The sequence below is a fragment of the Hakea prostrata genome, chromosome 6 (assembly GCF_041222555.1).
Source record: "Hakea prostrata isolate BN-2017 chromosome 6, UWA_Hpros_2, whole genome shotgun sequence".
NCBI lineage: Eukaryota > Viridiplantae > Streptophyta > Magnoliopsida > Proteales > Proteaceae > Hakea > Hakea prostrata.
Window position 1 is genome coordinate 39,374,810 of NC_142605.1, and position 21,589 is coordinate 39,396,398.

At 38.8% G+C, this 21,589-nt stretch overlaps 3 protein-coding genes across 3 annotated transcripts; 1 reads left to right on the top strand and 2 right to left on the bottom strand.

Moving 5' to 3' along the window:
• Positions 1 to 1,687: 1,687 nt before the first annotated feature.
• LOC149014019 (uncharacterized) lies at positions 1,688 to 2,686 on the bottom strand. The gene has a single exon (XM_089157768.1). The coding sequence runs from the start codon at positions 2,684 to 2,686 to the stop codon at positions 1,688 to 1,690; it is 999 nt and encodes a 332-aa protein (XP_089013894.1).
• Positions 2,687 to 15,588: 12,902 nt separating this feature from the next.
• Positions 15,589 to 17,553, top strand: HB-12 (homeobox 12). Its single transcript, XM_089159249.1, has 2 exons — positions 15,589 to 16,289; positions 16,389 to 17,553. The coding sequence occupies exons 1-2, from the start codon at positions 15,873 to 15,875 to the stop codon at positions 16,740 to 16,742; spliced, it is 771 nt and encodes a 256-aa protein (XP_089015375.1). The 5' UTR covers positions 15,589 to 15,872; the 3' UTR covers positions 16,743 to 17,553.
• Positions 17,554 to 17,849: 296 nt separating this feature from the next.
• LOC149014021 (ubiquitin-ribosomal protein eL40 fusion protein) lies at positions 17,850 to 20,682 on the bottom strand. Its single transcript, XM_089159250.1, has 5 exons — positions 20,487 to 20,682; positions 20,284 to 20,370; positions 20,068 to 20,170; positions 18,338 to 18,404; positions 17,850 to 18,237 (listed from the first exon to the last, which is right to left on the bottom strand). Exons 1-5 carry the CDS (start codon positions 20,587 to 20,589, stop codon positions 18,211 to 18,213), a joined length of 387 nt encoding a protein of 128 aa, XP_089015376.1. The 5' UTR covers positions 20,590 to 20,682; the 3' UTR covers positions 17,850 to 18,210.
• Between the last annotated feature and the right edge of the window lie 907 nt (positions 20,683 to 21,589).

A 21,589-nucleotide genomic window follows, 5' to 3' on the forward strand; every position in this document is an offset into this window, starting at 1 on the left:
GATTTGGACTTAAAGGTGAGCCTCTAATTTGTTCAACTACTCCATTTTATTTTCTATACAAACCAGAAAATCTGTACAACGAAAATTCAGAGAAAATAGAAAATCCAGAGAGGAGTAAATGACCTCATGTTCATAATTAACACATGCCAAAATTAAAAGTAACTTGGCTTTTTTTCTGATACTGACTTTGATGCATTTTTCTTTTTTGGTCGAAGACTTGGATGCATTTGGATATAGAATATTTAAAAAAAACGAAAAAAGATTTAAAATAAAATTCATTTTTTGGATTCGTCCAAGTTTCTTGGATTTTTCCTTGAATCAAAGCAATTTGTTAGGGTCTATTTGGTTACATGAATCCAGAGATTTCAAATCTCGCATCTGAATTCATGAATACGAGATTTATACCTGTTTGATTGTGAAAATCCATGAATTCATGAAATTTAAAGATTTATCTTTTTACATTAAAAACGTGAATCTGTGGATTTATGGGCATTGGGGTGAATCTAGAGATTTCACTTTTCTACTATTCAGGTTAACCAAACAGCTAATTTTATGAATCAAAACTCCATAGGTTTGAAATCTCTTGACTCAAGCAACCAAACAGGCCCTTAAACAATTAACTGGGCTAAGCTGAAACTGTCCCTAAAAAATGTGGTCCGTTGTAGCCCACTTAACACAAAAGGGAATGGGCTCCGGGATATAAGTTTTAATCACATCAAGGGCTATCTATGAATGGGCTGATATGGGCTTTATCCCATTGCCTACTTCATCAGATACTCTGGGATGTAAGATTTAATACCAAAAAGGGCTCTTTGAACGGGCTGATATAGGCCCTGGCCCATATCCTACTTCATCATATATTCATATATCATACAAATATATAAGAGATGAGACCATCAATAATTCTACTCTCACAACAAAACCCTAGAGGTTGGCTAACTTGATAAAACCCACACCTGCCAATGATGGATTAGTAAATCGGTTAAAGATCCAACCTCCCTAGATAAATGATTCCTAAATATTTAAGACTCGAAATGTCATACCATTTCTTTTTTTACATATATTTCTTTAGTTGAAATTGAAATCTATTAAGAAAATGCTTATGACAAATTCCGTGAATTGAAAAAACAAAAAGGTTACAATGAAAGAGATGAAGTCAACCATCACGCCTGGCTTAACTTGAGAATTGAGATATCTCATTCTATGAGAGAAAAAATCAACCACTTTATTTTCAGTTCTCGAAATATACCTAAAAAGAAGATGAATCATTTGTATAATAAATATTATATAAAAAGAAAAGAAATAACAAAAATAAAGAGAGAATTCTAATGGTTAGTGAAAGTTGAAATTAAAATTGACTAGGAAAAAAAATTACAGATGGAAATTACAGATAGAAAATCTCTATCTTTCTCAACGGAGGACAATTTCTTTTAATGGACTTGTTGAAATGTTTAATCAAGTAGGGCCGGCCCAAATCCCGAAGGCCTGCCTATCTGGGTAGGATAAGAGGAAAAAGACCTCCGGAATCCTGCTAGAATTACCATAACACCCTCTGGAATCTGGGTTTGTGACATTCGAGTCCTCCTCGCCCTTTTCCGGCTTGGAAACCTTCCAATTTCATTTCATGCTGTCCTTGCTGGCGTTTAAAAAGTTACGACACCTGTACCTGTACCTGTACCTGTACCTGTTAGTCGGACACTATCGTTTTTTCGGCCACGTCAGCACCGGGAGTGGAATGGTCAGGGTCGTGGTCGTTGCGTCTGGCCCAGCCGGACGCCTCAACAGACGCGACCGCGAGCGCGTCAATGATGGGCCTGATGACAAGGATTCCAAGCCCCACCACGGCGCACGATAGCACGCAGAGGAACAGAAGAAGTGCGAGCCCCTGGGAAACTGTTTCATCTGGATTCCAAAGCACAGAGATTCCAAGGTACACAATCTGGACGGGCAGCGTGAGTAGAACCGCCAGCGCAAGCGCGTAGATCCGAACCCGAAGGCCCTTGTTGATGACGCAGGAGATAACCCTCCAACACGACAGCAGGAAGGTAAGCGCGTACACGATACCGAACGCGCCGAAGGAGATGGAACTAAACAAAGGGTAGGTGCAAAGGGCGACGCTGCCGCCGGCACCGTCGGAGACGAGGACGAAGCTGCGGCTGAAGGTTTCGGGTAGATTGGTGTGGTTGGAGGTGGTTGGGAAGAAGACGAAGAGGACCTGAAAGAAGAGTATGGGAATGCAGCAGGCGGAGACGATAGAAAATGCGGTGGCGAAGGTGTCGGTGGGGTTTCTCTTCCTGACGGAGATGTTGACGAGGAAGAGGAGGGTGGCATAGAATCCAGGCTCAAAGAGACCCAAGGAGAGGACGACGTAGATCTTGCAGAGCTCGGCTTGTTGCGTCACGGTGAGTGGAGGGAAAAAATGAACAAAGGTCGGATAGTGGCGGAGGAAGAGGAGAGGGAGGCGTAGGATCTCGGTGAGGGCCCAAAGCGTGATGAAGGAGACGAGGAGGGTGCGAATAGCCCAGAGAGAACTGAAGTCCCTGAGGTGGTTGGAGTTTCGGGTCTTGAGACGAAAGTAGAAGACGAAGACGAGGGAGAAGACGGAGAAGAGTAGGAAAGCAAAGATGAGAGCGAGGGTGGTGAGATCAAAGACAGGGTTGAATCTCGATAATGATGGCGGGACCATGGCCCGTCCTGATTGAAGTTGTGGACCTTCTGGTGGCGGTGAAGAAGAAGAAGAAGAAGAAGGTGGAAGTCCGACCACGATGTTGTTTTTCTATTTCTGTACCTGGAAAAAGGAGGGGACAACGATGACGACGACGAAGACAACGAGAAAGAAGACGAAGAAGAGAATGAAGATAATGATGATGATGATGATGATGATGAAATATAAATGGCTATGTCATGATTCATCAATCGTTGTTGCTGATACGTAGAGGTATGAAGTCGCATTGGAAAGGGCAGAAGAAGAAGAAGAAGATGGAGGAGGAGGAGGAGGAGGAGGAGGAGGAGGAAGGCAGAAAGAGGTATCGCCCCCTTTCCCAAGTTTCCCGACCGACGGGGTGGTTGGAAGGTGGGGTGGGAAAGGGGCAGGGCAGGGCAGGGCAGAAGGACGCACAGAGACTGCGGGGGGGGAGGGAGGCACAAGAGAGTAGCTTTGTTTGTTTGTTTGGCGTATGAACCCATCAATTTTTTATCCTATTTCCTCGCTTTTGGACGGTCTTCCCTTCTTCCATGCTACTATAATTTTGGACCCCCTCCTCCTCTCTCTCTCTCTCTTTGACTTTTTGACTTTCATTCTTCCTTCCATTTTTCTCCCAGCTATGGATTACCAACGGAAAGAGGAGAAAGGAGGAGTTCTTCAAAAGAATAATCCACCCCCTAATCAGGATTATGCTAATATACCAATGGCTTAGACATGGATTAAGGGTATTATCAGAAAAAGAAACACAAAATTGAGGATAAGGCTATGAAAAAAAAAACCCTAAAAAAACAGTGAAGTCACTTTTGATTAAAATCAAAGATAAGTTCAAGATACTATGTTTAAATGTGAAGGTTGTTACCATTATGTTAGAAGCACCTTCATCTAGCATGGTGGAATGAGCTTTATTATGCAGAACTATGAAAGGAATCTAGTTTTAGTGGCATCTCTGCTCCCATTGAGTGTTGTTCTCCTCTTCAAGGTGAAGCCTTGGCTACTTTATGCACTGGGACAAAATTTCTATCACATCTCAGTCATATTTGATAATAGGGAACAAATTTCCCTCATTTTGGAAAAAAGGGCTTAGATGCCCATGAGGTAGCCCTAATTGTCGAGGACATACTACGACTAAAAACTTAATTATTTTCATGTAATTTTGTCTACCTTTTCAGGGAGGAGAATGCAATTGTTGACTCGGGAGACTAGACTGGCAAGGAGGGCCGTGTATTTTATTGGCCCTCTGCCATACACAACTGCACATAGATGCCAAATAATTGGTTGAAGAAACAAAAAGATTACAAGACTATTTTGAACTTTTTAAATTTCAAATCAAACTTTAAATATCAGCCTATTATTTAGCATCTTTGTGTAGTGAATTTTTTTCCCTATGTATTCATGTTTGTTAATTGCTTTATTGCAATATGCATGGGAATTAAATCTATCCGAAACCCTATGGTTATGGACATACAGGATTAACTTCAGCAGAAAAGCCTACGAGATGGCAAACTTTCATGGCAACACTATCATGAACAAGGGACCAGACGCTAGGCCTGGTGTGAGTGCAGCGCCCAAATTGCAGGTGTTGCAGCTTTCTTATATTACGTACGAGAAAACTAAGAAAGAAAATGGGAAGAGCATTTCTTCAATTTATCTCCGCGATCCAGACTATAAACAGTGGGACGCACGTTGATTCTTTAATTTATTCTGATAACGTGGATCGTGCTTTAAATTTATTTGCAGATAATTGATCCTATCTATATATATATATACACACACACACACACGTTTGTGTGATACAATGAGTGAGAGGTGGTAGTCGCCGGCAGGAAAATGGGTGGTGGTTTTCGGAAGTGGTGAGATTTTTGGTGAGGTTTTGTAAAATAAAACAAACTTAGATTTCCCTTTACTCGTGGGCAAAATGATAATTTAAAGTCAAAGTTTACAGAAAACTAACATCAGATTTTTTATAAATTTTCAAGTTTTAAATTGGATAAGCTGAAATATTTTACCACTTTAAGTGGACAAATAAAAGTTTGGACTCAACTTAAATGAGCAAAATGAGAAAACTCTTTATTTTCTTTAAATCAACTTAATCTTACCCTTCGTTCATAACATATTACATGACAAAATCCACAAGGACAAGTCACACTTAGAGGATTAATTCGTCTAGTTTTAATACTAGTCAAACACCAAGGAACAAATTTTCACTGAATTTCGGCCATTTCGGTGAACACCGAATTGAATCAATAAATGATATGTGAGATTGTTCGGCAATATATATAAAAAAGATCTCGATTTTTTGTGATATTTCGTAGATTTCTCTCTATTTTTAGGCAATTTATTTGCGATTCTATAGCAGATTCTTTAAGGTCAGTGGACAATCTTACCAATTTTGTTTCAATGATTCAAGACTCAAATGGAATGTGCCAAATGTGGTTATGGAGGAGAATCTACATAGAATAATTTTTCAAAATAATTCAAATTAGGTAAACATTTTATAGCAAAATCTTCAAGATTAATGAACGTGTTAAATGTGATTAGGGAAGAGTATATATATATGAGAAAATTTATGTAAATAATTTAAATTATGAATGGATTCTGTAATAGAATCGTTAAGGTTAATGGGTCATCTTTCCAATTATGTCCGAATGATTTAGGCCTCAGAAGATAATATTGTTAAATGTAATTAAGAAACAATATTTATATGGAAAAATTTATAGGAAATAATTAAAATTTAATTAAGAGAGACACTAACTTTTAGCCCAAAATGACTAAAAATCCCCAAAAAATTTGGGGGGCTAAATATGCCGAATATTGGACAAATATTTGGGCGAGATTTCGCCATTTCCTAGCGAACCGGCAACGAGGAGTGAAATATCCCAGCACCTTGAGTAACACCAGGATTTTGCGTGTGATAAATACACAAGCGATTAAGTGCATGAAAACCTTGTCGAGGATAATTGCATTATCCAAATCCTTGCTTCTGACATTGGCCATTCCCTAACCGTATACGTACGAATTCATGGTTTGAAAGGGAGATATCATGGAAGAATTAATAGAATATATAAAACCTTAATCCCGTCTTCCTTTGGTTTGCATTAGCCATTAGCCATTAGCCATTAGCCATTAGCCAGAGATCAATGACAAGAGGAAGGATGCCATATATGATTGTTTTGTTAAATTCAGAGAATCGACGTTTACTGATCACTTCTCAGCTGGCAAGGATCTACAAGTTTATCTCTTCAGTTCATCTCTACCTCCTATATGGCTGGCTATATTCATAGTAATTGAGTTTGGGTAAATTAACTAGTACGTTTTCAATAAACTCCAACCACGTTTTAATACAATTGAAGAAGTGAACGTATGTGTAGCCCATCTTTTATTCTAACTTTGTTTTTATTTAGTAGATCTTCTTTTATTTTAATTATTTTTCTTAAAAATAAAATTAAATATTTTTGAAGATGCATTTTATTTATAAAAAAATAATAATAATAATAAAAGAAAGACTGTCATATTTTTCAAGTCTGATTTCTCATTGACATTGCCCAGTCCACTGTGTTTTGCTCTTCCATTGCAGTAGGAATGATTGTTTTCTAGATAAACATTAGCAAGTCAAAATGTATTTAGAAGATATAAAAGGTGTGATTATTCTATGTTATTTAGGGGTTAAATTGATCTCCAAGTCTGAATCTATTCTAATTTATCTTGATATTTTGAATTTTTTCTGTTAGAATGATTTGATGATTTTAACACTAAAACCGGCTGTGAATATTTTCTGTTAGAATGAGTTAATGATGATTAACACTAAAACCGGTTATGAATTTAAGAAGTACTAATAGTACATCATGAAAATCCAAGACACTATATAAATAATTTATGATAGAAGAAGTAAGTTACTTTACCGACAAGCGGTTATGAATTGATAATGAGCGCAAGTTGTGAGGTTTGCATGAGTGTATTATGAATATGTATAGAATTTAAGATTTTTCATAATCATTTTGGGTTTCATTCTTTTTGGGCCCGGTTTATAAACAACTCGAACGACTTGAATGAGGATTCCATGAATATATATATATATATAATCATTTTGGGTTTCTATTTTCTATTATTTATATTATATTTTAAAAGAAATAAAAAAATCCAATTAACACTAGTTAAAAAAGAAATCAATAAAGCTATCTTTAAAAGTTGGGTACAACATTAAATGCATGCTTAATGTATGCAAACACTTCGTTTTTTTAAAAGTATACGTTCGAATATGCATATTAGTATGACAATTAATACGTGTATCGTATATACTAACTATGCATATATCATATATACTTATGTAACTTATCCAAGAACAGAATAAATAAATACCTACCTGGTCATTAGATTGCCAAGGTAAAGGTCAGACTCAGAGCTGCCTTTAGATGTAAATGATATTACTCTTAGGAAATGCTAGAAAAGTTACACAGCTAAAAATATTATTATACCAAGAATATAAAATATAAAGATAAATATAACAATACTTCCAGTATTAATCTTCACAAACTGCAGTATCATGACGATGCCTTCCTGAAAGCAATTTACTTCGCTAAAGATAATGAACCTGCACTTCAATCTTTAGTCTTTCATAAATCAAATAGTGTGGAAAAGTTGCAGGAGTTGTTTAACCTTGATGGGATCTTACAATAATTTGGAACTGGGTGAGTTTACCAAAGCTTGCTTTTAACATTGGTGGTCTAGACTCTAGAGACTGCTAAACAAAAACAAATACAGAGAGATCCACTAGGAGGAATTTAGACTGGTCCCCCACCCCCACCCCCCACCCCCCACCACAACCATCAATAAAAGACACAATACTATTAGGACAGAAATGTTTTCCATCAATAGCCACAACTGTAGCTTGTTAACTGGAAGGGATTTGAAAGGAAAAGAAAAGAAACCATCCTTATTGCGTGGTCAAAGATGAGCGAATGAACTAAGAATCCTGTCATTCCAGCTCTTAGAATACTTCAAAAACGAAATAGGATAGGATGGAAGAGTTGCTGCACCTAAGCTTAGACCTTAGGGTTCAGATGGCTATTAAAGACATACAGGTAGATGACAGTGCTGCATCCTCAGATGTCCTCCGGCCATCACCATAGCCACGGCAGAACCACGCTTTTAACTTTCAAAAACCACTTTAATTTCCATGGAAGACTTCCTCACCTTTCCATCCCTCCCCCAAAATCTCCAGACTCTACACAAATCACAGGAGAGCCTCCAGGGTCTATCACCCCAAAAGCATCATTTGTTCGTGGAAAAGAGTAGTGGCCTTCAACTAAGAAAACATCAAATCAGACCAAATGAGTCCTAAACCAACTAAACCCACCAAACCAAGCAAGTGTTCCACTTTTTGTGTTCAAAGTTCAAAGTAAAGAAAACGTCCCAATTTTCTCAAAAGGCAGAAACAGTTTCTTTCTCCTATGCGACTGTACCACCCAATCCTAATAGGCTGGAGTCGACCTAGCAGCGATCAGCCCAAACTGTTCCAGTTTTGGTTCTAAAGTCCCTCCTGCAAAAGATCTGAAAATTATCGAAATGAAAACCCACATGATTCATAGATACATTCAATAATGAACTCCAAACTCCAATGATTCCAATTAGCACAGATGCCCACCTTACAAGACAATTTAAAGTTGCATGCAAGTGTATATGTGACATCTTTTAAACGAGTAATTATAACTAAGACAAAACAAAAAAGAAAAATCATGCAGTTGAGGAGGACTAGATAAGTCAAAACTTAACTTACTTTTGTTTCCTAGATTCCAAACCGATTTGAAATTTGAATTCTTGCTTTTGCTGGCACATCGTTTTGCAAAATGCATGTAAAGATCAGATCTCATTTATTAAGTAATAGGGGAAACAGATAGAGAGGAATCATCCATGGTATTTTCGCTGACGTTCTGTGCCCTGTGAAAAGACCATATACATAGTCTGGGGGTTTCACTATTCTGCTATGGAGTAATTGAAGGTCTTGGTTTTGCACCCGCGCCATTCCAATCCCACGAGTTGTCTTCATCTCTTGATTTGATTCCTTTCTGAACTGTCCCTGCCTCTGACTAAAAAGATGAAAGCTTGGATAGAAACATCAATATAGAAAGAAATAAACTTAACCGTTTTACTTTTACCTAATTCATCAATATTGCATCTTGTCATGGTGTAAGAACCAGAAACCCACCCAAGCTTCGGCTCAGTTCTTCAGCCAAATGCATTTTTTTAATATATGCACTAAAACAAAACAAGGTAGCAAGTAGCAACAGAAGCAGAAGGGGAAAGGAAGGAAGTCAATCCAAGTTCCAGAATCATAAAAACTTACGGTTTGAACGTGTAATGATCCTTCTAAAGATTATTCTATATATCCCCTTTCTTTCGCTATACAGAAACAACAAACTTTCAACATTTGCTTTACAAAAGCTTCACACAAATAAAGACAGATTACCATTGAATGAAAAAGCGAAGAGAAAGAGCTTTGAAATGAAAAGATCCCTAAAAAGAAAGAGAAAAGAAAAGGATGAAGAAAAGTCTTTGACCGGTGATCGGAGAAATAGAGATACCTGAAAAACCCATTATTCCATCGACTCTCTATCTGTAATCTATCCATGCATGTATGTAATAACCATTTCTTTGGAATCATGAGGATGCCTGATTGCAGTCTTGATATGAAAAGAAAAAGTTCACTGCAGATGAAGCAGAAAGTTGAGAAATAAAAAAGTGGTAAAAAGTTAAATAAGAAAATGGAAAGTAGACAGAGAGATATCACAGTTCTAGTTCCGTAAAAGAAAAAAAAAATTAAGAAACATCATGATAAAAGCATCAGATCAGGTGCAGCAAGGATAACGATAATCAAAATCATTTTTCAGGCGAGAAGAAAATAAAAAACGAAAGAAAACATAGACACAGAAAGGGGAAACATAGATCTATACCATGAAAACCTAAAACTGGGAGAGAGGATGTGTTTGAAAAAGAAAAATAAAAGAAGAAATCCGAAGTTACAAGGATGGATCTGAAAATAGCAGAAACAGGCAGATCGGATGGTCGAAGCCATGATGAAAATCCAGTTTCCCAATGATAGATAGATGAACCAGAAAAGGGCTGGGTGTTCTGTGACTGACAAAAATAAAAATAGAAAAGGGAGTAATGATGAAAACCTTTCTCGAACCAGTCAGAAACCCAGAAAACAAGAGTAGAGTAGCAGTCAATAAACTCATCATTACACCAATCTGCTCATCGTTATTATTAACTAACTCAAATTTGTCTATAAATACAGGAAACCACGACGGATAAATAAGCGCTCAAAATTCGACGAGAGGGCGTCAGAAGCTGAGAGTAACAAAGAACAAACCTTGGAAAACCAGATCCAAGCCATGATCAAGAAACCTGATGGAAGCAGTAATTGAGGGGAATGAAGCCTGGTCCGACGACACTTGCACAGAATATCAATTTTATAAATAAGATATACAGAGATCTATCCATCATCGATCTCAACCAATCTACTGTGATGGTGGCCTCGAGCCAGACAACATTCCCCTCAAACAGAAAGCTTCCCTTCCCTCTCCCTCTCTCTCACTCTCACTCTCTCTTTGAGTCTACCTATCTATCTATCTATCTATCTTGTGGATTGCTGCAACTTTCTCTCACCCTCTTCCCTATGAGTATAGGAAGAGATGAAGAGAAGGGGGGGAGGGTTTGAGAGAAGCAAATGTGTGTATGCGTTTGAGGACGATGAAGAGGTGGATTGTGTGTGTGGTGTTATAAGAGGGTGGAATGAGGAAGAGACCTAAAGAGAAAAAGATAGCAAGAAAGGGTTGGGTGAGGAAAGACGGGGTAAAAAGACAAAAAAGGACAGCATTTCCCCGTCCCTACCCACCTTACCATACCACCTGTTAGCAATTGGAGAGAAGTGGTTTCCAGAAATGACCACCCCCCATGCACTGACGCATCGTGTCCTCCTACAACCTCAATTCAAACCCATAATCCACCGTCAATTTTGTGATATTGAGATCAAATCCTGCATGGACCGCTGGGATTTCGTAGTTTGAAGGTCAACAATTTGATTGCAGTTTTTGGGACCATACGATTTTTGACCCCAAAAAAAGAAAGGCCGTACGATCTGATGACATCGGAAATCAAATGTTAATGTGACGAATCACAGAAAACATAACCCGTGAAAAACCTGGTCAGAAAGTAGTTGAGTTATTGAGCGGCCCCCGATAAGTAAGATTATAAAACAAAACAAGAAAGTTTAGCATTAATTAATTAATTAATCATCTTCGTCTTTATATCGCTAAATAATAATAATATATTTATTCTCTTATTTATTCTACTTTTTACTTACTTTGTTTGGCCTTTATTTGATTTTCCTTCTCTCTTTTAGTCTTACCCTCTCCAAAAGCCCTGAACCTCGCAGGTGGTGAGACCGTGAGAGAGAGGAGAGGAGAGGAGAGGATGGCAGAAGACTCTCGTTTTCAGCGCTGGTTTTTACGCCCGTCGAAGGTTTCGAGACGACGACCTACAGGCTACAGGGCTACAGAGCTACAAAGTTGGTTTAGGGCCGTCTTTCTCTCTCTCAGTTTTCTTCTTGCGGCCGTCGTACTTCCGGTGTTGATGGTTAGACACAAGGACAACAATGGCCCTGGAATCCTGGGTTCCATTTGCTCACATAAATATCCTTCACCGGTCATTGGTGGACCCACACCAACCCAATCACTTTTTTGCCCTGGTTGGACCGTTCAGATTCACCGGTAGAGTAAATTGTAACCGCACTTTAAAATGAAAGCCCTAAAACACTGATACTTCACTTTACATTTGAAAAATATAGACATTTTCATGACAAACATTAGTAGATTCACGGTTTTTGTAATTCCTTTCCCTACAATTCCCTTTTAGGATTGTGCCATGTGACAAGTAATTCAAACAATTCTTGAATTTTATTTATAATATAAATTACTATTTATTTTCTTTTAATTCTAAAAATTTTCTTTTTAAAATATAAAGTGAAAAAACAAATCCAACGTATATACCTTAGCGATGAAACATAAGTTCTCATGATTTCACTTGGACCTTCTTTTAAGGGGTGGGGTTTTAAAGTCATAAGCTGGGTTGGGTTGTTCTCAGAGGAAAGGCAAGGCAAAATCTCCCGTCAGATGTGCTGCCATCGTATCTAAATGTGAAGGAAACTCTATGAAATAGTTAGATTGGGGTCTGTCTCCCTGTTGGTTCTAAAAAAGGCAGGGAGGAAGGTGATCTATCAGATGCAGCAGTAAGTGTGAGAGTGACAAAAGGAGAAGACGATACATGCTGCACTTCTCAAAGAGATTTTTAAAATAAAAAAATAAAATAAAATCTCCCCAATAAAGAGACCTCGAAAATGGCGAAGGAAGAAAACACGTAAAATAACATTAACAATGTTGATCTCTCTCTCTCTCAGATCAGTGGATCACCTGCATGGAACTCTGCAGCCATTCTTCCTTTCCCTTCCCGGCCCAGATTAAATATCGAAATGCTTGACTTAGTCCAGATGAAAAGAAGTCAGATTTTCTTTCTTAATCCAAAGGGGTTTGTTTGTATACGTGCCCGGATTCCACGACAATGACTTACCTACTATCAACCCAGCCCCAGCTGGGTGTTTCCTCTCTTTGTCTTTGTGTTTGTGTTTGTCTTTCTTTCTTTCCTTTCTCTCTACACGCATTGCCACGCAGGACCGTCAGTCATTCTGATTTCTTTCTGTCCTCCATAAATAACCTCTATCAAGCACAGCAAAAGGTAAGGGGAGTGGTTGAAAAGTGAGAAAAAGATGAGAAGAAAAGACCTTCCTTCTGGTTCCTGACTAGCCTTTTCTTTTGCCCTGGTCATGTATTAATGAATTAATGAATTAGGTTAATAGTCTATGGAGTTAAGTCTTCTTGGAGACTCTTCTCTGCGTCATTTTGACCATAAACACTCCTAAGCAAAAAACCTAAATGATTGCTACCCTAGAGGATCAACTACTCTTAGAAACAACAACTGAAAGTTATCAAATCAAATGCCTCCCTCTACTCTCTAGATATATATATGTATGTACACATAGGTTATTAGGTTTTAACAAAAGTAAATGTGCATAGCTTCTTTAGGTCAGAAGATCCAGAACTACCTAAACCTAAAGAAACATGAACATTATTGATGGGTTTCACCTTTTAGTTCCAGACTTCTATCTCTAGACCGATAGATATATCTGTGTGTTCGCCTTTTGGACTTCCAGTGTGAACATAGGGGAACAACTACTTTTGGAAAAGAGGGTAGAAATTTCTTCTGGGTGCTCGGAAAACCATGTACATACAAGTCTTAAGGTAATTTTGTCTTTGAATATTTTTGGAGAGACCAACTGGATGCAAGGTCAAGGTCTCCTCATTTTCGCGAGGAAAGGTAAAGTTTGATTGATTATGCTTAATTTCTCCTTAGTGGTCAGTGTGGCCGGAAGACTGAAACGAATAAGTAAGATTAATTGCTTTGATGAAACTTTCCAACGTCACCATTTTCTCAGCAGATTTAACACTTTCTTCCCCTCTTTTCCAGATTCCCTCAAAGCCTCCAAAAGCCGTTCTAAAGCCATTTTCTTTTTCTCATCTAACGCCATCTCCGCTAACTAATATCATGCTGTCGACCGAAAGAACTCACTTGTGGGGCGGATTTTTTACCACAGGCTTTTCTTATTCTGGGGCCTCCACATCAATCTCACTGGTCCTGACTGAGCCCAAATTTTCCTCAATGAGCCTGGAACAGAAATGGGTTTAACTTAAGCCCACTATACAGGTTCAATGTGGAGACGATTTGGGCCTTTAACACAAGCAAAGCCCAAAGTATTTGGATTTTGCAAAGAGTTTTAACAATGGATCCTAAAATGACTCAATATTTTTCCAAGTATTCTCAGGGCCCCATACAGGAGTCCGGATGTGCTCCCCCAACGATTGATGACCACAAATTACAGGGGGATCCTAAAGGTTTAAGGTGATGGGGTTTTTTTTTTTTTTTTTGAATGTTTTGCTAATTTTTACTTGTGGGCCCCACATAATTTGTGGTTGTAACGTCGTCGTGGGAGCACAGAGTGCTCCCCTTAAGGGGAGATGATTCAGTTACAAAATCAATATTGAATTGGCCGATACCGGTTTCTATAACAGAATCGATATGGCCTGTCCAATACTTAACAAAGGGTTTAATCAATTGACAATGTGATATTAATTTCCAATACACATGTATTTAACATTTTAATCCAATTGTCTCTAAATTATTATTATTATTTTTTGGAACTAAGAAGTATGGGTCTTATTAGTCGACCAACCCTCCTGCATTGGCGTCTTCATGCTCTCCATACTTTTATTTGAAATGAGAATAAGCAAAGAGCAAAGCTAAAACCTTGGTGTCTCTCTGGAAACTAAAATCTTGTTGTCTAATGTTGACCCAGAAATCCTAAAGGTTCCATTATCCGGAAAGACAATTGGAGAGTTAACGTTTATCCACCTCTAGAAGCCCACTTGTTACGCAAACTAGCGTTTGATTAACGTAATGAAATGCTCATCTTGTGATCTGAACCGTGCAGAATTCGCTCACTCGTCAGCCCAATTCCCATTTGAAGACTTCAAAGATGGGGGGTTCCGTTCCCCTCAAGCAAGACCTATCTACAGAAAGGGAATTGTATAAATTTCATCGAAAGGGATTCCTCCTCGCTCATCAATTTCTTTCTTCTTTTTCAAATTTTCCTTTTTAACTTTTCTGAGGAATCCTAAGGAGGATAAGGTTAACAAATGGGTTACAATTTACAAATTAATTGGTAAGAATTTTTTCAGGCAAAAGTGGGGCTCAGACTCTCTCTCATCGTAGGTACCTTGTATACATGTTGTTTTACTTTCTAGACACGCATATACTGATATACACCAGCTAGCCTAGGATAGACGAGTTTCAAAGGATGGAGATTATACTGATACGAAATGGGCTTAAGGCAAAACACTGTGCTGTGGTCTGTGGAGATACATAAATTTGATTCATCTTCTCAGTTCTCAGACATATTGCTCCGTCTCTTATTGATGGTGTTTTACTTTCACGAATCCCTAGTTAAGCCGCATATATGGTGACAAAACTTTATACACCAGCTAGCCTGGGATCGACAATTTTCAAGGAGGGAGATGATACTGACACGAAATCACCTTCACCTTCACCTTCACCTTCACCTTCACCTTCACCTTCACCTTCACATTAACAACAAAACAAAATACCACCAACCCCTGTGATTTGGATTTTTTATTCGTGTTACGAAAACATTCATATAACGATCGTCTCCTTGGTCGTGCTCGTGCACCAGTGACGAGTGAGTCGGGCACGGACAATAATAATAAATGATCTATCGATGATGGGCTCCAGCCTCCAGGGCTCCTTTGATCCATCATCATGTGCCTGGCACCGGCACCGGCCATCTACATGTACATTGAACACGCCAATCAAAACCAAACACTTCACCATCTAGGGAAAGTGACAGCGCCTCCACACTTTCAAACTTTGAAAGCAGACGTCCCCACACTCGCTACGTTAAACCATGTACGCACTGACACGTTAATGGAACCAAATCCCTATGCCCTATCAATCGAAAAGGATTGATGTTGGGCACAAGAATTTAATCAGAGACAGATGGCCAACCTCTACTCGTGGCATTTCTGTATATATGAGTCTGACCTCACCCCTAGGCCCTAGGGCCCCCCTGCAGCACCACCTTTGTCGCGCAACAACCCCACTACTGTAATGGGATTGGAATCTCTTCTCTTCTCTCTTCGTTGTTCGCACCTATTAGACCATAGCTCGACTTTACCTATAAACAAAAACCCCATGAAACAAAATCGAGATCCTCTCCTCTCCTCCTCCTCTACTCTACTCGCCTCTTCTCTCCTTCCTCCTCTCTTCTTCTCGTCTTTAGGGAATCCTAGCTATATATATACATCGTAGGAGGTTCATTGAAAGCCCCACTTCCCACCAATCCTCACCCAAAGTAACATCACCCTCTTGCCAAATTAGAGCCAGCCAGCCAGCCAACCAACCACATGAGAGGCTCTAGATTCAGTGCAGGAGCTAGGCAATACTGAGAAGATATATATATATGTAACTAGTTGAAACATTAATTAAGATGTTGGGGGAAGGGAACTACTCTACACCACCAGGCCCAGGAGTTCAGCCTGGAAAGTTTGATCAGTCGTCCCAGAACACCACCACCACCACAACGGACCCTGAGCTGATCATCATGATGACTGAAAGGAGGAAGAAGAGAAAGGAAAACAACAAGAGGCGTTTCAGTGACCAGCAGATCAAATCCTTGGAAACCATTTTCGAAACGGAGTCCAAGCTTCAACCCCCGAAGAAGCTACAGCTGGCAGAAGAACTAGGATTACATCCGCGCCAGGTGGCTATTTGGTTCCAGAACAGAAGAGCTCGGTGGAAGTCAAAGCAGCTTGAGCACGACTACAGCATACTGCGAGCCAATTATCACGCTTTAGACTCACGGTTCCAGTCTCTAAAGAAAGAAAAGCAATCCTTAGTTGCGCAGGTAAAGGATCCTATTTCTACTACTTCTTCTTCTTCTTCTTCTTCTTCTTCTACTGATTGTTCCTCATCTGATAATTACAATTTATCTGGGCGTCCCCAGTTGCAGAAACTAAACGAACTTGTTCAGAAGCAACACGCGGAGAGCAGCTCGAGCAGGCTTGATTTGGCTGGAAACAGTGTGGAAGGAGACTCTGGTAATGGGGAGCACAGTTGTGAATTAGCGGAAGCAGACCATAGCATACACCTGGAAGAAGCAGATCGTGGAATGCAATCCAGCCCCAGTGAGGAGAACAGACGAATTCATGGGTGCTTCAGGCAACAAGAACCTGACCTCAACATGGTCGAACCCCCACACGAGGCGTTTACATCACCTGAGAATTGGTGTAGTTTTGATTCTAGAAATCCTCTGTGTCAGTCATCTACCGATTCACAATGGTGGGACTTCTGGACTTGAAACTGAATTAAACTCAATTTCATGGATCAACCACTGTTTGCTACTGCGATCACATGCGTGCTTATCGGTCTAGTCTAGCTTCCGGACCTTTTCTGGTGTGTCCAAAACATACATACTTAGAGATTTCCATCCGAAGCGGAAACCGTCACGGCCACTTACTGACAGCCACGACGGAAACAAATTATGAGGTCGAAGAACCCACCACAGAAGAGAGGGAAGGGAAGGTAACCTGGGAGATACAGGAAACGTACGCCTGGCACCAAAATAAATTTCAAGCATTCAGATTAATTGACATCGATCTACATTAGTTTTGATATGTATGCGTCTCAGAACACATTGCACATCGAACAACACCGCACTTGAAACTAGTCTTTGAAACTAGTCTCATCGGTCTAGCTTGCCACTCTTAAAAAATGAAATGACTGGTTTCATGGGTTTGACATACATGAAGTTGCACATTGTGATTCTTACAATTAATTATACGATGAATAAAAGACAAATGGAAAATACAAAGGCATGGATAAATCCAAATCATAAAATGATTGACACGCACTGAAACTCCTGTATCGAACGCTCACCTTCCACCCAGAATACTACCAACGGTTACAAAATAAGAAAGGCGCTAAGATAATACGTTTTCCATTGCTGACGCTTCTCAATGCTCTACAGAATTAATCTACATTTCGTTCAATCTTGCCTGGGAAGGCCACTGGAAACCAAACAAATGGTCTGTCTTCCGGGGAAATCACAGGGAACCTTACAAAAGACTAATACTGATTATATTGGTTCATAACTTGGACTCTACAATAACACCTTGACAGGAATTTGATGTTTCACCAACTGCTACAGAAGTTTAACATAACCTTGAACTACAACAAAAAGGTAAAATTAAAACGACCTTGGAAGTTGGAACCCATTGCAACACTCAAATTCAACGCGGAAAAAGAATCCACGAATATGCAAATTCTTACCAATCAGTGGTAAGAATCTCCTACCAAAAAATAAGTAAGAATCAGCAAATGGTATAACCTCTTTTGGAAAAATAATCCACGAGTAAGCAAATTCTTACCAATCAGTGGTAAGAATCTCCTACCAAAAATAAAATAAAAAAGTAATGGTATAGCCTCTTTTGGATACAATTTTGATTGAGATTCAGCAATTTGTATCTGAATCTAGGAATACCATAGGACCCTACGAGCACAACCACACAATCCAATTGCTAACTAACCTAATGACAAGTCAATTATGGCATGAAATACAATGCAAGCTTGTCATTTGAATTAAAGATTTGCTAGAACAGCTAGTCAGTACAGTCAAAGCACCAAACTGCCATCACAAAGTTCACACATCATCATTGTTTGAGGGTTATGGTAAAATTCCCTCCCCAAATATCATCCTTTAAAATAAACACAAAAAAATCCGGCTGCCAAAAATTCCACCATCCCTACTAAAACGATCACCATTACATCTACTTGATCTTCTTCTTTGGCCTCAACTGCAATTAAAATAATAATAATTAAAAGAGAATTAACTATTAATCATCAAATCACTGAAATACAAAAAGGAACAAGTATACGGTACACCATGAAAAGTACCTGGTTGCTATGCCCACATTTCTTTTTCCTGCAGTTAACAGCCCGGGGATGCAAGCGTGCATAACATCTAGCATAAGATATACAACATTGAATAAATCAAGTTATTAGTAACAGATGATAATAAATGCTTGACATAGTTGTCACTCTGTTCCCCACCCCTTCCCAACACCATGGATTAACCATGAAGTGTGCAGTTCAGTGGTTCATTAGCGACAGAAAAAATAATGCACCCAGATCTTTGATCAGGAGCATGGTTTAACTGTATGCATCAGCACTCAGCAACGGCAGATCTCGTCATTTCACATCCAAACCAAGGATCTGCCAGAACGTAGAGAATGCAAATCCAGATGGCATTCCAACCTTGGAGACTAACACATAAAGACTTGATATCATTTGATTTCTTCCTAAGAAATAATGCATAATGCCAGTGAAATAAATCTATGCATTGGCCTTGCTTGATTGTCCCCCTTCACTAAATTTCAGATTACATCATTCATTGTGCATATGATGGCAATACAACCATCTCAGGTTTTCAAATTGTATGCAAAGTGAGGACAGAAAGGCAGACAACAAAATTACATCCAGATCTTTAAGGAACCAGAGAAGAGAATAAGGAGAAAGAGTACAATCTGATAGATAGGCATGATGTCATTGCAAGAAATTTGCGAGGAATGGAGAGATTCCTTGGGGATAAGATCAGTTCAACTTCTATCATATAACCAATGGATACTGCTAAATTGATATAAATTTCACTTGGAATAATTCAAATGCCAGAATTCTCCAGTACTGAACCAGAGTGAGACTAAACCAAAATATTCCAAAACAGGAGTAATAGAATGAATTTCTGGTCAAGTATGAGCCTCAAGAAAATGGTCATGTCTTAAAGAGACCAGAACAAGAAACTAGCAAATGAAATCTGAGGTTGAACTAAACAGAATTGAGGGAATGACAGAACTAAAAAGCAATTAAAAATGCGAAAAATTAACAGGGGTAACGAGTTTTTCCCATTTCTAATCAACACCAGGAATTATTTGAAAGGCACAGAATTGCAACTTCTAGCCAATAACACAACCTTCAATCCATAGACCACGACTTTTACTTAATATCACCAAACTTAAGTGCAAATATCACATCATTATCACAGAAGACAGATTGGAAACAGGAAATTAAGATTCTTAGATACCCTTAAAAATTGTCCAGCAAAAATAGAAGCATTCCGCATAAATACTCAAAATGCCAAGAAATGCAAGTGGATAGAATACAATATATATAAAAAAATAACACTTTTGACTAAAGCCCAAATTTCCCGAATCAAGCACACTGGTAAATAAACATCCGAGCTATCTAGTGCTTAGGAACAATAATATTGGCAAAGCTTGTTTTCATTGAAATTTTATTACTGTCTCTTCTTCTTTTTAAATCCAAAAGTTGTTTCCATTTCTTCTATGATGAAGTGATTTGCCCTAAGCAGGTCATCTATTTCACGTGCCTTTGGATAGTCAGGAATCAGAGCCTTTCAGTGAACAGAGGGTCGAGAAAATTTCCATCAACATTAATTAATTGGCCTTCTAAACCAAAGCTAAAGTATTAATGAAGTCCTATTTGCATGATTTTAAATCGTTTGAGTTTGAATCACTACGTGAAATGCTAATAAGATGACCAGACACCGATTTGACTATTCGCAGAACAACAATTCATTAGGTGGGTGGAAGGAGTAAGGATTAACTTACTTGCGGCAAATCATCTTCTCCTGGTTATATTTTCTGGCCAATGCCATCAGGGATGGCTCAATAATCCCACCACGAAGCCTCAGAACAAGGTGCAGTGTTGATTCTAGGAAGATTCAGGTTAATCCAAATCAATGACGGAGAAAAACATAAAGAGAACACCGAATGAATATATAAAAATCATTTATGGAGATCAACTAATCTTAAATCTATGCAAACCTTTCTGAATATTGTAGTCGGCGAGAGTGCGGCCATCTTCGAGCTGCTTTCCAGCGAATATCAGTCTCTGTTGGTCAGGAGGAATCCCTACGAAAATTTGAATTCAGAACAATTAGGTGCTAAAAGCAGAATTTGATCAAATACATAGACATCGCTACAAAAATAAATTGACCATGAACAACACAACGGCGCTTGGTGATCACCTTCCTTGTCCTGGATCTTTGCTTTCACATTGTCAATAGTGTCGCTGGATTCGACCTCGAGGGTTATTGTCTTCCCTGTTAGAGTCTTAACGAAGATCTGCATTTTGTCTCTTCGCTCTACCTCAAACCGCCACTCTACTCTGATTAGTGCTCCGTCAAGAGCGCCAAAGTATGAGAATCCTCTTATAGGAGATAATCGGTAAGACTAGGGTTTTCATTTTCAGATTTACCCATGGCTAATGGCTCATGGAGGACCACCTTAAAATTGAGATCGGATTCCGATCCTGCGGGTATTGCTCTCTCGGCTGGGCATTTTCAGTAAGGAAAACCTAAACACATAATATACCATTTTCATGGCCGATCAAGGACATTTTTCTCATCAAACGGCATCGAGGAACTTAACAAATACCGGTCGGTTTTTTTTTTTTTTTTTTTGGGGGAGGGGAGGCGCCAAATCGATTATGTTTGTCTTAAAAAAAAAAAATTCCAACTACTTTATACTTTTTATTTTCTTTTAATAAAAATCTTATTACCGGGGCAAAAGGAACTCGAGACATTCCAATTACAAAGATCAAGAAACCTGACCTGAGTTAGCCGGAAAAAAATATCCATGCACTGAAAAGAGGTTAAAGTGTCTTATTTTCCATAGTTAGGACTTCTGGTCTACGCTGCAGGTCGACTAGGTCCATCAACTTCAATAAAAAAAACTCAATCGACTAGAGCCTTAAGATATCATAATGTAAAAACATGACGATCGGTCGGGAGTGCTCAAGTCCAACAATAAGAGAAGCTCCGGAAGATCAATGCTCGGAACCCTAGAGATGTAGTTGGAAGGGCTGCGAAGCATCCTATTTAAGCGGGATATTCAATATGAAATCAATGTAGTCAATGCATCCACTAACATCTTAGCTTGAGTCTCTTGCCTACTTTAACATGTCATGCTGAAGATAGAATTAGAGCTAAAACGAGAAACCTAACAAGTCATGCTGAAGATAGAATTAGAGCTAAAACATGTCATGCTACTTTAACATGTCATGCGGAAGATAGAATTAGAGCTAAAACGAAAAACCTAACAAGCATACATTGACAGTTTATTCTATATA

What these genes read in the sequence shown, in the direction of transcription:
- LOC149014019 (XM_089157768.1), bottom strand. Translation starts at nt 2,686, where the DNA reads ATGGTCCCGCCATCATTATCGAGATTCAACCCTGTCTTTGATCTCACC.
- HB-12 (XM_089159249.1), top strand. Translation starts at nt 15,873, where the DNA reads ATGTTGGGGGAAGGGAACTACTCTACACCACCAGGCCCAGGAGTTCAG. An exon ending in AGCAATCCTTAGTTGCGCAG is followed by an intron (nt 16,290 to 16,388) that starts GTAAAGGATCCT and finishes GGGCGTCCCCAG; the next exon opens with TTGCAGAAACTAAACGAACT.
- LOC149014021 (XM_089159250.1), bottom strand. Translation starts at nt 20,589, where the DNA reads ATGCAGATCTTCGTTAAGACTCTAACAGGGAAGACAATAACCCTCGAG. An exon ending in AAAGATCCAGGACAAGGAAG is followed by an intron (nt 20,371 to 20,486) that starts GTGATCACCAAG and finishes AAATTTTCGTAG; the next exon opens with GGATTCCTCCTGACCAACAG. An exon ending in AATGTGGGCATAGCAACCAG is followed by an intron (nt 18,238 to 18,337) that starts GTACTTTTCATG and finishes TTTTAATTGCAG; the next exon opens with TTGAGGCCAAAGAAGAAGAT.